Source organism: Penicillium lagena, assembly GCF_028827675.1.
Source record: "Penicillium lagena strain IBT 129212 chromosome Unknown utg000001l_segment0_segment0, whole genome shotgun sequence".
NCBI classification, from domain to species: domain Eukaryota; kingdom Fungi; phylum Ascomycota; class Eurotiomycetes; order Eurotiales; family Aspergillaceae; genus Penicillium; species Penicillium lagena.
The window spans coordinates 706,047-720,494 of record NW_026623222.1 but is presented as its reverse complement, the minus strand read 5'-3'; the positions used below and the strand labels follow the sequence as shown (position 1 = coordinate 720,494).

At 50.7% G+C, this 14,448-nt stretch overlaps 6 protein-coding genes across 6 annotated transcripts; 4 read left to right on the top strand and 2 right to left on the bottom strand.

Moving 5' to 3' along the window:
- Positions 1 to 739: 739 nt before the first annotated feature.
- Positions 740 to 1,604, top strand: N7510_000300 (uncharacterized protein; the record flags this gene model as incomplete). Its single annotated transcript, XM_056972230.1, has 2 exons — positions 740 to 1,298; positions 1,360 to 1,604. 2 exons carry the CDS (start codon positions 740 to 742, stop codon positions 1,602 to 1,604), a joined length of 804 nt encoding a protein of 267 aa, XP_056837347.1.
- Positions 1,605 to 2,122: 518 nt separating this feature from the next.
- N7510_000299 (uncharacterized protein) lies at positions 2,123 to 2,641 on the bottom strand (the record flags this gene model as incomplete). Its single annotated transcript, XM_056972229.1, has 1 exon — positions 2,123 to 2,641. The coding sequence occupies one exon, from the start codon at positions 2,639 to 2,641 to the stop codon at positions 2,123 to 2,125; it is 519 nt and encodes a 172-aa protein (XP_056837346.1).
- Positions 2,642 to 3,889: 1,248 nt separating this feature from the next.
- N7510_000298 (beta-xylosidase) lies at positions 3,890 to 6,199 on the top strand (the record flags this gene model as incomplete). The annotated part of the gene is made up of 1 exon (XM_056972228.1): positions 3,890 to 6,199. The coding sequence occupies one exon, from the start codon at positions 3,890 to 3,892 to the stop codon at positions 6,197 to 6,199; it is 2,310 nt and encodes a 769-aa protein (XP_056837345.1).
- Positions 6,200 to 7,393: 1,194 nt separating this feature from the next.
- Positions 7,394 to 9,329, top strand: N7510_000297 (uncharacterized protein; the record flags this gene model as incomplete). The annotated part of the gene is made up of 10 exons (XM_056972227.1): positions 7,394 to 7,566; positions 7,631 to 7,644; positions 7,708 to 7,780; positions 7,843 to 8,189; positions 8,248 to 8,391; positions 8,445 to 8,659; positions 8,723 to 8,920; positions 8,984 to 9,011; positions 9,067 to 9,182; positions 9,243 to 9,329. The coding sequence occupies 10 exons, from the start codon at positions 7,394 to 7,396 to the stop codon at positions 9,327 to 9,329; spliced, it is 1,395 nt and encodes a 464-aa protein (XP_056837344.1).
- A 1,365-nt stretch (positions 9,330 to 10,694) lies between these two features.
- On the top strand, positions 10,695 to 11,364 carry N7510_000296 (MARVEL domain-containing protein; the record flags this gene model as incomplete). The annotated part of the gene is made up of 3 exons (XM_056972226.1): positions 10,695 to 10,736; positions 10,809 to 11,075; positions 11,146 to 11,364. The coding sequence occupies 3 exons, from the start codon at positions 10,695 to 10,697 to the stop codon at positions 11,362 to 11,364; spliced, it is 528 nt and encodes a 175-aa protein (XP_056837343.1).
- A 748-nt stretch (positions 11,365 to 12,112) lies between these two features.
- N7510_000295 (uncharacterized protein) lies at positions 12,113 to 13,815 on the bottom strand (the record flags this gene model as incomplete). The annotated part of the gene is made up of 3 exons (XM_056972225.1): positions 12,113 to 13,315; positions 13,375 to 13,610; positions 13,650 to 13,815. The coding sequence occupies 3 exons, from the start codon at positions 13,813 to 13,815 to the stop codon at positions 12,113 to 12,115; spliced, it is 1,605 nt and encodes a 534-aa protein (XP_056837342.1).
- Between the last annotated feature and the right edge of the window lie 633 nt (positions 13,816 to 14,448).

Sequence of the window (14,448 nt, the reverse complement as noted above, 5' to 3'; positions counted from 1 at the left end):
TCCCCTAGTGGATTACGCCGAGCACCAAGGGTCTGCTAGCGCTGGACCCTTGAACCCTGCGAGATTTTATGGCATTTCTGATGAGCTTGTCAGTCTCTGTCCAGGGGTAGGCAAACAATGCGTGCAGTATTGCTCAACGATGGATTCCCCGAGTAAACAAACGGCTCCTGGATGATCTCATTTCCACCAGCTCTCGGCCAGTATGATTCTCACCCGCTCCACTTTCGCCACCCTGACTGGCCGGACCCTGTCGGTCGCTCAGTCAGCCGGGTCGCGATCCGCCGTCTGATTTGCCCGGTTGGGTGTGGACAATGCGGGGACTCAGCAAGAATGCCAGGGGATGCGAGTGACCTAGGGATACTTGATCCACATGCATATCCCCATAATGGAGGAAGTACCCCCAAGTCACTCTTCCTGGCCCCTTCTCGCCCGGCTTTTCACCAACTCAACTAACCAACACCAGCTCTTCCACGGGCCTCGTTTCGTGCGAGGAGGATCCTTTTCTCTTCCTTTCTCAGTCATCTTTGACTTCCACTTCTGTCTTCCCTCCCTCTCATAATAATTCCTTCGCCGTGACACGCCCCCGTCGCCTCAGATATGAGCATGCCTCTCGCTGCCCTGTTCAGCCGCTCACCATCATTCTAGACGCCTCTGGAGGACCTCCGCGGTCACTCTTGTGTGCCCAGTCGACCACTATTTGTCTCCTTGTCCCCCGCGTGGATTTTCCCGGTCGCGATCGATGGCTGTCGACAGGCATCGCGGGTCCCTTGGCCGGCCCTCCCTCCTCGCGGTCCTGCTGATGCTCTTCCACTGCGGCGCCGCCCAATTCTGCTCGTTCTGGAATACAGGGTGCGTCGACCCCGTGGCTCAGACCGCCGTGAGCCTGCAATTCCAACCCGTGTTTCCCGACCCCGTCACCTTCTTTTACGGATTCGATGCCAGTCCCTTGGGCAAAGGCGAGGGCCCCATGACCAAAGTGGCCTACTGGCTTCGCTACCAGGACAACCACGTTAATCACGACGCGGTTGATGCGAATCGCACCTCCGAAGTTGCCCTCCGCATTGGCAACATCACCGGTGTGCCGTCTGGCGGGAACAATGGCTGTGATGGAATTTGGGGCCCGCCCTGCTCTGAGGATCTGAAGGGATCCCTCCGAAACACCATGTTTCATATGGCTACATCGGGCGAATACCACCACAAACCCTTGGAAGCCGCCTTGGCACACATGATCGCCTGGCCGCCCACGTTGGAGACTTGTCCACCGCAGATGTTTGAGGTGGCCTCCATTCCAGTCCAAGGTGTGTATCCCCCTCTTTCTTATTTTGCTGGCCCACCCGACGAACTGACGCTGGACCCCAGAGTTTGTCTTAGAATCAATGCCTGACCAGAGGGTTTCGGTTATGACCCCGGGAACCAGCGGCCATCCATGGCAGATCTGGTACCTCGATGACATGACCACGCAGTCCCAGGCCTCAGAGGTTGCAGTCGGGATCATCAGCCGCGCTCCCTCCTACAACGGTCCCCCACCACTCAGCCCCGATGACATCCAGGTGCAGCTTATTTGCCTTCAGGCTCCATCAGGAAGGTCGTCGGGCTCCGATTAGTCCCTCGTGCATAGGACGGTCTCCTCCCGACCGTCTATGATTCTTATCTTGACCACTTTCGGCAACAGTTCTGAACTGTGACAGCTTGGTTTCCTATGCCATTTCCCACTCGTTATACCCCGTCAGCCACGCGTACCTCCTGGTCATGGTGTGAACCGTTGGGACCTTCCGAGCTTGGACATAAGCAACTCCCAGGATTGTCACTTTCGACGTGTCTAAATAAGGGACCGTCCCGGGGCATACCGAACCTGCCAACGAGTTGGAAGATACCAACCATTACATGGCGCCCGGCCCCGTCCTGCCGTCTGTCGTCCTTGAGAAGTCTGTGCTCGGTCGACACTTGAAACCTACACATGCGTGCAGGCAATGCGAGTAACAGTCTATTCATTGACGGCCAACCCCTTGCTGCATCCGTTGTGCTCTAAACCATTGGCAGCCTCTCCCAACCTCCATTCCGATCCCTTGAATATCTTCGAATCCGCCATTGCATATCACCGGAGTTCATTCATCAACCCCATTTACAAAGTGGGCCAATCCATCTCAATGGGCTTCAGATCCCCCGGCCCGCGGAAATCCCAGATGATATCAGCCTGCTCGCTCAGCAACTTGCGATCCGTCTGAATCCCTAGCCTTGCCAGTCCGCGCCACCTCTCCAAATCGTGCGGATTACGCTTATCGCCGTGCGCCGCCTCCGCCTGCTCCCAATGCCCTTTGGAGAACCCAATCAAAGTGGTGACGCGACTATTAGCAATATCATACACAAGCGAGCAAATCGTCCCCGTCTCCTCGAGCCAGTTACACTGCCACAGCTCCCCGGGGCGAATGCACTGATACGTCGCCGTCTGAAAGTTGACTCGTCCCGCCATCGGCCCGCCGTGGATGGCATAGTTGATGCGGTCTTCGTTGTAGAACCACATTTCATACCGCCATTTTTCTGGGTTTCCGTGTTCATCCTGCGCTGCGTAATCGTAGACCAGGTGCCGGTCGCGCAGGTCCGTATCGAAGGTTGTTGATTCCAAGGATGGGAGGACGGGCATTTTCTGTGCCTGGGAGGGCCTATCGGCTGTTATTTTGAATTTCTTTTCTGTGTAGTTATAGCGAGACACGACGTGTCATTTGCATCTCCTTGATCATGGTGTGAGTCAAGGTCGGTACCCGGCGGCTTTTATTCTAATATATTTCCCCATTTGCATTGAACTTCCTCTTCTGGTGCATCCATCCAAGGTACGATAGCTTGCGTCCGCTTTCGGTCAGTTGGTAGTTATCAATCATGCAACCCTTCTCCACTAACTAACCACAAGCTCAAGCAAGGTTTGGGTAAAGGCGGTGCGCACCAAGCACTCGACGACGTAACGGCTGCCTATTGGCTGTTGGTCTGGGTCTGGGTCCCCGTTTCTTTCTAAGCCATGTTGGGACGAGATCGACCCTAGAGAAGCTGTCAAAGCTTTCGGAGGTATGCGTAAGAGCAAGGTCTGACGGGAGAGCGATTGAAATACAGTTGATGGATGGAAATATCCCGCTTGATCAGCGGTCAAATTGCGCGAGTGTGCCTACATGTATCCTAATGTACACTGGTTTCAAAAGAGGAACAATATCAGCGCTTATGATGCGCTAGACCGCGCCTAGTATAAGTTCACACTTGTACCCTAACAAAGCAACGGACATCTGCTAAGACTCAACATCTCTCATGCCGAGTTCACTAAGTCTCGTACTGTGCGTATGGCTAGTGTGTATCCCGAAGCGGCTGAGCAAGGTCTCTTCTTCTTGAGTATACGGCCGATTGAGATATCTAAACAGGGGAATCTTGTGAAGCCCAAGTGTTTTTTGCGTGTGTGAATAGGGTGCAGGGTGCGTCCCTACTAGACTATGGGATGGGTTGGGTTATGCGGGTTGATGTCCACCCCCGCATTCGCTTTAGATTATGTTACCTTTGATACCCCATAAAATGTCCATTCAGGCTAATTTATCTAATGTTACAACTGTGATCGGCGGCGAAATCTTGTAATTTATCACACCCCCTGTCGATTCTGTCCCTCGGCAAAGTTGAATCGTGCAATGCGTCATTAATATGTGCGAGTTGTGGTTACTCCGCAGGGGACTCCCTAGACAGGGAGAGAGTGGCATTTAATTCCGGCTGAATGTGATTGTAGATCCCTAAGTAGCCCCAAAGAGGGTGAAGCTCTTGGGTTGGAGTTGAATGGATGGAACTGGAGTATAAAAGCTCCGTACTGTCCAGGCTTCCGCCTCTGAGCACAAAACCATCCTCGATCCAACCAAAGTCCACGATGGTCGGTGTTAAGATCACCTCATGGAGCACGTCAGTTGTGTCTGTTTTGGCACTCTTTGCTAGCGAAGCCATTGCAAATAGTCCCTTCCCGGATTGCAAGACAGGACCGTTGAGTGGATTGGCAGTATGCGACCCATCTAAAGATGTGCTCACTAGGGCCAATTCCCTTGTAGCTGCCATGACGCTGGAGGAGAAAATCAACAACACACAATACCAGTCTCCTGGAGTACCTCGCCTTGGTTTGCCTGCATATAACTGGTGGAGTGAGGGTCTACACGGCGTCGCTGGTTCTCCTGGCGTTCATTTCGCCGCAAGTGGACCCTTCAGCTACGCAACCTCATTCCCGTCGCCCATCGTCCTTGGTGCTACCTTTGACGACGACCTCGTGAAGCAGATCGCCAGTGTGATCGGTACAGAAGGTCGTGCATTTGGCAACACGGGCCACTCCGGTTTCGACTTTTGGACCCCAAACATCAACCCATTCAAAGACCCTCGTTGGGGTCGTGGACAAGAGACTCCTGGAGAAGACGCTTTCCATGTTGCTCGATATGTCTATGCCCTTATCGACGGCTTGCAGAACGGAATTGGACCTGCACACCCAAAAGTTGTTGCGACATGCAAGCACTTCGCTGCGTATGATCTCGAGGACTGGGGAAATGTCACGCGCCATACGTTCGATGCCATCGTCTCCACCCAGGACCTATCCGAGTATTACTTACCTTCTTTCCGGTCATGCACTCGTGATGCGAAAGTCGACGCAGTGATGTGCAGTTACAATGCCGTCAACGGGGTCCCCAGCTGCGCCGACTCGTACTTACTCCAGACAATTCTACGGGATCACTGGAACTGGGAAGCAACGGGTCACTGGGTCACGTCAGACTGCGGCGCGATTGATGATATCTACCTTAGTCACAATTATACAGCCACTGGCGCTGAAGCAGCTGCTGTCGCACTAAATGCTGGGACGGATCTCGACTGCGGTTCAGTCTTCCCGGATTATCTAAACTCATCTCTTGCACAGAGTCTGACAACGATCAAGGCTCTGGATCAGGCTACGCTCAGAAGGTACTCCTCATTGGTCAAACTGGGTTACTTTGACCCAGTTAAAGACCAGCTATATGGGTCCTTGGGATGGTCGGACGTTGGAACCGCAGTCGCTCAAGAATTGGCTCAAAGGGCCGCGGTAGAGGGGATCGTGCTGCTTAAGAACGCCAACACGCTTCCTTTGGCGGCAAACAAGACGTTGGCTTTGATCGGACCGTATGCAAATGCGACAACCCAGTTACAGGGTAATTACCAAGGCACCGCCAAATATATCCGGACGATGGTTTGGGGCGCGACACATGCCGGATATCAGGTCAAGTTCGTTCCAGGCACTGAGATCAATACCACCAGCACTGCTGGGTTCGATGCTGCTGTGAGCGCGGCCAAACAAGCCGATATAGTGGTTTACGCTGGGGGCATCGATAACACAATTGAGGCGGAGGGCCATGATCGCATGACAGTAGACTGGCCTGGAAACCAGTTGGATCTGATCCAGAGTCTGGCGCAGGTCGGCAAGCCCCTGGTCGTCGTGCAATTCGGTGGAGGGCAACTCGATGACTCAACCCTGTTGTCCAACGATGGTGTCGGAGCATTACTTTGGGCGGGTTATCCGAGTCAAGCTGGCGGTGCCGCTGTGTTCGATATCTTGACAGGAAATGAAGCCCCGGCCGGACGCCTCCCGGTTACTCAGTATCCGGCGGAATACGTCGACGAGGTGGCTATGACAGATATGTCACTGCGACCCGGAAGTGACAATGTTGGTCGGACATATCGATGGTACGAAGACGGTGTATTGCCATTCGGCTACGGGCTTCATTATACAGATTTCCACATCTCCTGGCAGAAGAGCAACCTCAGCCCGTACAACACGGATAGCTTTGCCATGCATGCGTCCAAAAAAGTACCAGTGGATACTGCACTCTTCGACACTTTCACTCTCACCGTCACCAATACCGGAAAAGTGACGTCTGATTATGTGACACTTGTGTTCCTGACGACTGACAACGCTGGACCTACGCCATATCCAATCCGGACTTTGGTAGGCTACCAGAGGGCCAAGAATATCAAACCTGGGGAGACCCGTAAGGTTGATATCGATGTCACATTGGGTTCAGTCGCCCGAACTGCAGACAATGGTGACTTGGTATTATACCCTGGTTCTTATATGCTGCATGTAGATGTTGGAGGCAAATACCCAACATCTGACTTCCAAATTGTGGGAGGGAAGAAAGTGCTGGATCAGTTTCCACAGCCCACAAAATAGATGGGCGTATTCGGCGGCCCATTGAATCGGTGGTTAGCTTGCTATATCAAAGCACTTCTCTTAGAGAAAAAGTACTGTGTAATTCGTTTCGTTCACGTTTACTCTCCCGCTGTAGCCGGGAGCTGCCAGCCATTTATTGGTCCTGTTCTTTCCTTTTTTTGGTGAGGGGCAACTTATTGTCATACTTGTAGCAAGTGGGCGTTCATCCATCACTACCTGCATATTATGATCACACGGACCATTGAGCCCGAGGGTATGAAAATCAATGTGTACAGGCAACGCAGTAAAACTGTGAGGATTTCTTACGCCAAGTTGGATTTAAGCGCCGCAGTGAACAGAGCACTCTGACTGGATAACTGTTACCGGATCTCAATGAGCATATTCGTGCTACAGGTTAACTAGTTTATTCCTCAGGCGGGCGCCGCACTCCAAAACAACATATAAACAAGAGTATCCTACACCCGGAGCAGCCCCGAGTGCGCAGTGAGACATTAGTTAAATACCTAACTAACCCACCCACGGTTTTGTTGACGAAAAGGCCAGACCCGACCCACGGGTTGGGTTTTGGGTGAGTTACGGCGAGGCCTAGTTGTGCCAATGGAAATCATAAACCATCGCCAAATCCTTGCAGGTTTGCCGCCCAAACTTTATGACATCAAACGCTTTTTATTTGGTTCCCTGTTGCGCCCGGTTTTCAATTATTAGAAGGCGAATTTAAGCACGTTTCACATGTAAACCCCAGATCATTGGCGTCCTTTAATCAAGTCACGCCGTTCTTCCAACCGAAGCCCCACTTCACCCTTGGTCTCAATGTGGCTCAATATTGTCTGGGTGTGTCGTAACGGTGAATCACCATTCATAATTCTTATTGTTATTTGACGGTTGGTTTCTTGTCAGACTTGGAATGCCCAATTCCGGTTCCTAGATCCCGCTACCCTTCCCCCGCAATGTGACAAGTGTCGCCACTAACGTGTAAATGAATCGTTTCTATGGCCAATGTTCATGGACGTACGCGGAGCCTGACGCGAAGCTTGTGGTTCAAGACCCAGGTGGAATCCGTATTTATTGCTGTCCTTCGTCAAACCTGGACCTGGGTGTTTCACTCCTTCACTTGCTGCCGATACACGTTGACTGCGATCGCGATCACGGCGCTGCATAGAATATCGCCCATAACTCCGATCAACACACGGCAAAATGGCACCCCTGTACCACGATACAATTCAACAATCACGTTCACCGGTAAACAGACAAAAAGCTAGTCTGGATACCGAAGAAAAGCATCGATTAAGCAATGAAGTGTCTCATCATGAAGACCCATTTGGAGATGAGGAGTTTGCAGAAGTCAAATATCGAACTTTACAGTGGTGGTGAGTTATCAAAAATACTTTCTTGGCCGACCTGCAGCTGACACTTTCGTTTATAACAACACAGGCAATGTGGCGTGAGTATGTCAACTTGAATCGCGCAATAGAATACGCTGCAGTTTCTGAAGGTGTTTTACTCCGCAGTCATGATCGCAGAAACCGTTTCTCTCGGCATTTTGTCGCTTCCATCTGCTGTGGCAACCTTAGGCTTGGTCCCGTAAGTCGAACTCTATCGTCTCATTCAGGCCTAGCATGGCAATAGAGTCTGATTTGACTCAGTGCGGTTATTCTCATTGTTGGACTCGGTATCCTAGCCACCTATACCGGATATGTCATTGGTCAATTCAAACTGCGGTACCCGCATGTGCACAGCATGGGAGATGCTGGAGAAGTGCTTTTCGGCCCCTTTGGTATGGGTGGCTTTGGGAGGGAGCTTTTAGGAACCGCCCAATTGCTCTTCCTAGTGTTCATTATGGGTAGCCATCTCTTGACTTTCACGGTCATGATGAACACATTGACAGACCATGCCACCTGCTCCATTGTTTTTGGGGTTGTTGGTCTTGTAGTCTCCTTTATCTGTGCCCTGCCTCGCACTCTCAGAAAAGTTTCATGGTTCTCATTTGCCTGTATGCATTGGTCTCTCATTCGTGAACTAACACTTTTGCTGATATTGATTTCGGATAGCTTTCGCAAGTATTGTCTCTGCGGTTTTGATTACTATGATTGCCATTGCTATTCAGCATCCGGGAAATGGCAAGTTGGAAGCGACTACGAAAGTAAGTCTTGCGAAAGGATTCTTGGCCGTGACCAATATTGTTTTCGCCTACGGTATGTGCTATCTCACCAGAAGAGCGTTTGTATTTTGACTAATCTCTCTACAGCCGGTCATGTTGCTTTCTTCGGCTTTATTTCTGAGATGGAGACACCAACCGATTACCCCAAGACTTTGTTCCTGCTCCAGACGACTGATACGTCAATGTATGTGGTGGCGGGCGTTGTCATTTACATTTACGGCGGGAAAGATGTGAAATCCCCTGCACTAAGTTCCACCAGTGATGTGACAGCCAAGCTTGCATATGGGATTGCCATTCCTTCGGTAGGTTTATCTCTATCTTAGCTGTGCTTTATGAGGAACCCTTATTCTGACATAAGATCACAGATTGTTGTCGCCGGTGTTATTAACGGCCATGTCGCGGCAAAGTATATATATGTCCGCCTGTTTCGGCACACTGATCACATGCACAAACGCACTTTTCTGTCAATTGGGTCTTGGGTTGGAATTACTTTAAGTCTTTGGGTTATAGCCTGGATTATTGCCGAGGCTATTCCTGTTTTCAACGACCTACTAAGTTTAATTGTGAGTATTGATTGAGAACTGGGCGTCTGGACAGGAGCACACTGATCTGATTCCACTCGATAGACTGCATTGTTCGCTAGTTGGTTTACTTGTAAGTCTTTCGCTTGAGAAAACTCCAACTGGTGTAATATTAATCCGATATGAAGATGGCTTAAGCGGTATATTTTGGCTCTTTTTGAATTGGGGTCGATATGGGTCTTCCTGGAAGAAAACTGTCCTAACCCTCCTCAACCTTGTGATCGTGGGGATTGGTGCTTGCCTGGTTAGTCTACTTTTGTTTTCTTTCAGGCTATATATCACAGATTACTCACTTTGATTGCAGTGTGGTATGGGCCTATGGGTCTCCGGAAAGGCCATCCACGATGATTCGAGCGGTTCCAGTTTCTCGTGTGCTACTACTAACAGCTAGTCCAAAACTTCCAACAGTCGCCTTGTGTTCCCCATAACAAAATGAATTTGTGCCGAGCGGCCGTTTCTGGCGTCCCTAAATAGCCGAAAAGGCGTCTCCGGCACAGGTCGGTCCACGCACGTACTTTCCCACAATGACCAGGCGTGCCTCTCATGTCCCTCCTTGTATGGGCAGCGTAGTGGGTTCCTAGACCAAGAGGACTCATTGTGCGCTTGCTTCCTCTCTCTTTCCCGCTCTAGCCCGTCTTGTGCTTCAGACCTCTTGGACGAATAAGTGACGCCCCAAAAAGGATCAAAACTTAGGTTGCATTAGCATCCGACATTCAGCTTTGGGCTTAAGAACAACGACGACAGCGACGGAAGCACCTTCGGCATCGAGTACTCACGCGAGAGGCGTACGGCCCCGCAGCGGGTTGGGATAGGATGCGCCGTTGAACAGGACGTTCTGGTACCACGTTACAGAGGCTATGGAGGCTGATGGGATTGGTTACGCTGGATAATGAGTTACAGGGCAAGATGAGCGTTAAGAGCACTATTGTACCAGTGACACGCTTGCCATAAGGTGAAGGTTTGCAATATGCGCAGTGGGAGCACTGCACTGGAGAGTCAGTGTCCGCAGGGGTAAGATTCGTTCCCTGGCAAGTGAGATGAGTGCTAATTTTGGGGTATAGGTACGGATCTGTGCAGAATGCCTGCGAGGGTAGACAGAGCCTTGCAAACTGGTCATGACGAGTAATACCATCCCAGTTCATCAACCAATGGTTCCATAACTCAGTTGGTTAGAGTGTGGTGCTAATAACGCCAAAGTCGAGGGTTCGACCCCCTCTGGAACCACGATTTCTTTTTTTGGAACGTACGATTAATGTACCCGCACCAAATCAATGCTTTCTATTCTTTTTATCTTCTAATTGGATTCTATGAATTGCCTGTAGGGTTGTCTCCTAGACAGGAAAGTGAAATAGAGTGAAGAGAGAGCTATAGTGGGCCTGCGCTTGTCGAACCCGCCTCGAACCAAACTCGGGTCCGCTTGGGAACGAACACCATTACGGCATGATCACCGCTAGTACTACATACTGATAACTAACTAGGGAGCACTATGGTCGACGTGCAGCAGTCTATCAGTCATCTCCATCATTCCTGGTGTGCCCCTAAACCTGGCTCCCGTCCGATCCCGGACATATGCATGACGTAGATGCGTTGCAAGTATCGTCATCACCATCTGCTCCGGCTCATCCGATTTAAAACTGCCCTAGGGCCGTCGATCCCCCATTCCTACAACCCCCGCTCAACAACCTCACTCTTCCGCTAACTCGCTTTCTATTTTCGCCGCTATCATCCTCGCTCTCGTGCACACATTCCAGTCGCAATGGCTCTGCGCGGTGTTCAGCTCGGCCTGCGGGCGTGGGAGGTATGTATTGAAGTTTCTTACCAACTTTTTTCTTCTCGAGCGCACTGGATAGCGCTGACAACAGCCGCACAGTTTCTCTGGACCCTCCTGATCATGGCCCTGGTCGGCAACATGATCGCCGAAGCCTTCGCGGGCAATCCGTCCTCGGTCAACTATGTCATGTTCACGTCGGCCTTCTCGATGTTCACGCTGTTCTACCTAGTGCCGGCTTCGTGGAACATCGACTGGGCCGTGCACCCGTTCATCCTGATCACTGTCGACGCGCTCAACTGCATTTTCTTCTTCTGCGCCGCCATCGCCCTGGCCGCGAAGCTGACTGGCAACTCATGCGGCAACCACGTAAGTTCTTGGTGCTTTTTCTTTCCACTTGCAGGATATAGTCACAACAGACGCTTATGCTCTGATCCAGTCGTTCACCAACCACAACGAGATCACGGATGGCTCCCACAACCCAGAGAAGCGCTGCCGCGAGGCTCAGGCGTCCACGGCTTTCCTCTGGTTCGGCTGGGCGGGCTACATGGCTTCCGTCATTATCTCCATCTTCATGGCCCGCTCGTCGGTCAGCGTTCGCGGCGGCCGCGCTGGTGGTGCCCACGGCCGCAGACGGCCTAACATGGCTCAGGTTTAAGCGGTTCTCCAACAGACACGATGAATGAGGAGATATCGAGAAATCTTTGGGGCTAGACACTGCTCGCCAATCGGCAATCGGCAATGTTCTATCTACAGGGCACAACTCGACTCGACTCGACTCGCAAAAAGACCCTTACCTTTATCTTAATCTATCTACATCGGAGGATGTGCAACTACATCTGCTAATTTTGTGTTACTACTGTTGTCATTAATAATGGGGTTGCCCGGGCTTTCTTTCGGGCAAGGGTTTGGGAGATCTGGGTTGGTTGTTTTGGTTTATTAAGAGGAGTTAAAGTGTGTGCACTTTTCTTGGTTTCAATGTTCTTGAATACCATGTAAGAATTAAAAATGTTTGAATGAGATTCAATATTGAACTTGTCTCTGTATGATTTCTGTGGTGGACAAAACGTCAATCAGTTGCTCGAAGCATTATTCGAATCGGTCCTACGACTGTCCGCGTTTCTATCTCCTCTGAACGCGTCTGACGTCGCTGTGACTTTGAATCTCTCTCACTCTAGTCTATTTGGGCCTCTTGAGTGACATTCAAGTCATCGCGAGTTTGCCTACCTGGTCGCCACGCTCGACGCAAGCCATCCGGACTATGACTTCTCATATGTGCTACGTCTAAGTGACTTTCTTCATGAGTGACACTTTAAACGGGGGATGGATATGGTCGATTCTTGACTAAACAAGGTACATCAAGGAATCAGGGTACCATTTCAGTCAACTCAACTATAGACAATCGTCTACACCCAAGAATCAATCTTCATCGTCCCCTTCTCCTGGAGATTCTTATGCATCTTAAACGCCTCAAAAAGTAGATGCGGCTCGTGTCCCATGCCCTTCTTCAGACACTCAAATTCCGCCCGATCAAGGTAATCACTCAGAATAGGCTGGTAGTCTGGGTGAGCACACTGCCTGATGATAAGACGCGCACGCTCGCGAGGCGAGAGACCACGAACATCTGCAAGACCCTGCTCGGTAACAATAACGTCCAGATCATGCTCGGTCTGGTCAACATGTGTAGCAAAGGGCACTATACAGCTAATACCCTCGGGATCGGACTTGCTAGCCCGCGTGCTGGGGGTATGCATGATACTGTATTTAGCGTTGCGAAGGAAATCGGCTGAACCGCCTAGCCCGTTTAGCATGCGTGAACCCATCACGCAGGTGCTATTCGCGTGGGCGTAGATATCTACTTCGATAGGCGTGTTCATGCTAATGCATCCCAAGCGGCGAATTACTTCGGGAGAATTGGAAATCTGCTGAGAGCGAAGCAGGATCTTGTCGGCGTAGCGCTCCCAATTATTATAGAAGCGATTGAATCCGTCGGGAGAGAAGCGCACGGAAGTTGCGGTTGCGAAATCAAGACGGCCACTGTCGAACAGATCGAGGAATGTATCTTGGAGCACTTCGGTCCATACCTTCAAGTGCGTGAAGTCTGCGCCTGTGTCGCCTTTGCTCAAGCCGCCGACTACCGCATTGGCAATGTTACCGATGCCGGATTGGATGGGTAGTAGGCTCTTCGGTAGCCGTCCGTGATTGACTTCGTGTTTGAGGAATTCAATCAGATTCCTAGCAATTGCTCGGGAGGTGTCGTCTTCTGCTGAGTTCGGGCTTGTTTGATCCGGGGAATCGGACTCAACGATCGCGATCACTTTCTCTGGATCCACGGGGATATAAGTAGTGCCGATGCGGTCTTCTGGTCTTGTAATCAGGTATGGTTTCCTGTTAGGTGGGAGATCATTAAAGCTCGCGATATCGTGTAAGCCTTCGAAAGATGGAATCGAAGTGTTGACCTCAATGATCACCTTTTCGGCCATCTGTACAATCTCCGGTGAAGCACCGACTGATGCGGTTGGAATAATCCCACCGTCCTCTGTTATAGCTGATGCCTCAATAACAGCCACGTCTAGTGTTGGTTGGGCTTTATTCAGAGTATAGTAGCCCTAACAGACGCAAATTAGCATGTCGCTCGTTCACTCATCTCACAGCGAGGCAGGCGCACATAGATCAGGTCCGAGGGAAACATGCTCAGATGTTTATCAAAGAACTTGATTCTTCCTTCATTGATTCCCTTGGAGATTTTTTTTCCCACTTGGTGTGGACTGCGCCGTTCAATCATATCCAGCTCTGCCCAGCGGGTTTCTGTCTCGGCGCCAGAGGAAGCGCCCACGAAAAGGGAGTACTTGAGCTTTCCTTGCAAGTTATTTCTCTGGACATGGTCTGCGAGGGCAGCAGGAACTTTTCTTCAGGCGAACGCGGTTAGCAAATTTGTCTCACGCTGTTCCACTTGGGAGCAGTACTTGGGGTAGCCAACGCCGGTGAACCCAGACCAGCCGATATACGAGCCATGCGGGAAATGATGGACCAGGTCCTCTGCTTTCATAAGTTTTTTCAAATAGGATGGTCTTCGCACTCGGCTTTTCAAAAGGGCTGACGCAGCCATGGTATTTGAGCAGCACTGAGGATTTGGGAAGTTTGACAGAATAGATTAAGGCGGCAATACACTTTTCTAGGGCTCTTGAGGATATCAGTTCCGGTCACGATGTTAACCATCCAGAAGAAGCAATAAGGAATTGGCTTGAATCCGGGATTTGAATCAGGAACCTGCCTCCTTCTTTATAAGCCATAAATTCATTCTTAACCTCTCTCGAAATCAAATCAAACTCTTCTCAATAACGTAAGTTGAAGCATTCGGCTCGGTCATCCTCGGCGTTTGTCAGGGTTTGTTCGATTGTCTTCATATCCCGGAAACCTCCGGCTCTTCGCCGTCGACCGGCGATTATAACTACCATATTAAGGTGATTCTAACTGGGAGGGGTGGGGTAAGTTGATACTCCGCGGGAAAGTTCTAGGAAGAAAACATACAATAGCTAGAGCTCTTTTCCTCCATCTCTGTTCATTCTGGGGACGACCCTACCAGAGGTTCTGGAGGGAGCCCGCATTGTCTCCAGTCGTTGATTCATTGCAAATTGCACCTTCCAATGCGATTAATTGAAAACAGAATCATGGTGCCTTTGGGTATAAATGGGAAGCAGGCTAATCGATTAGTCCATAAATATGTCTCGGCGCACCCAGT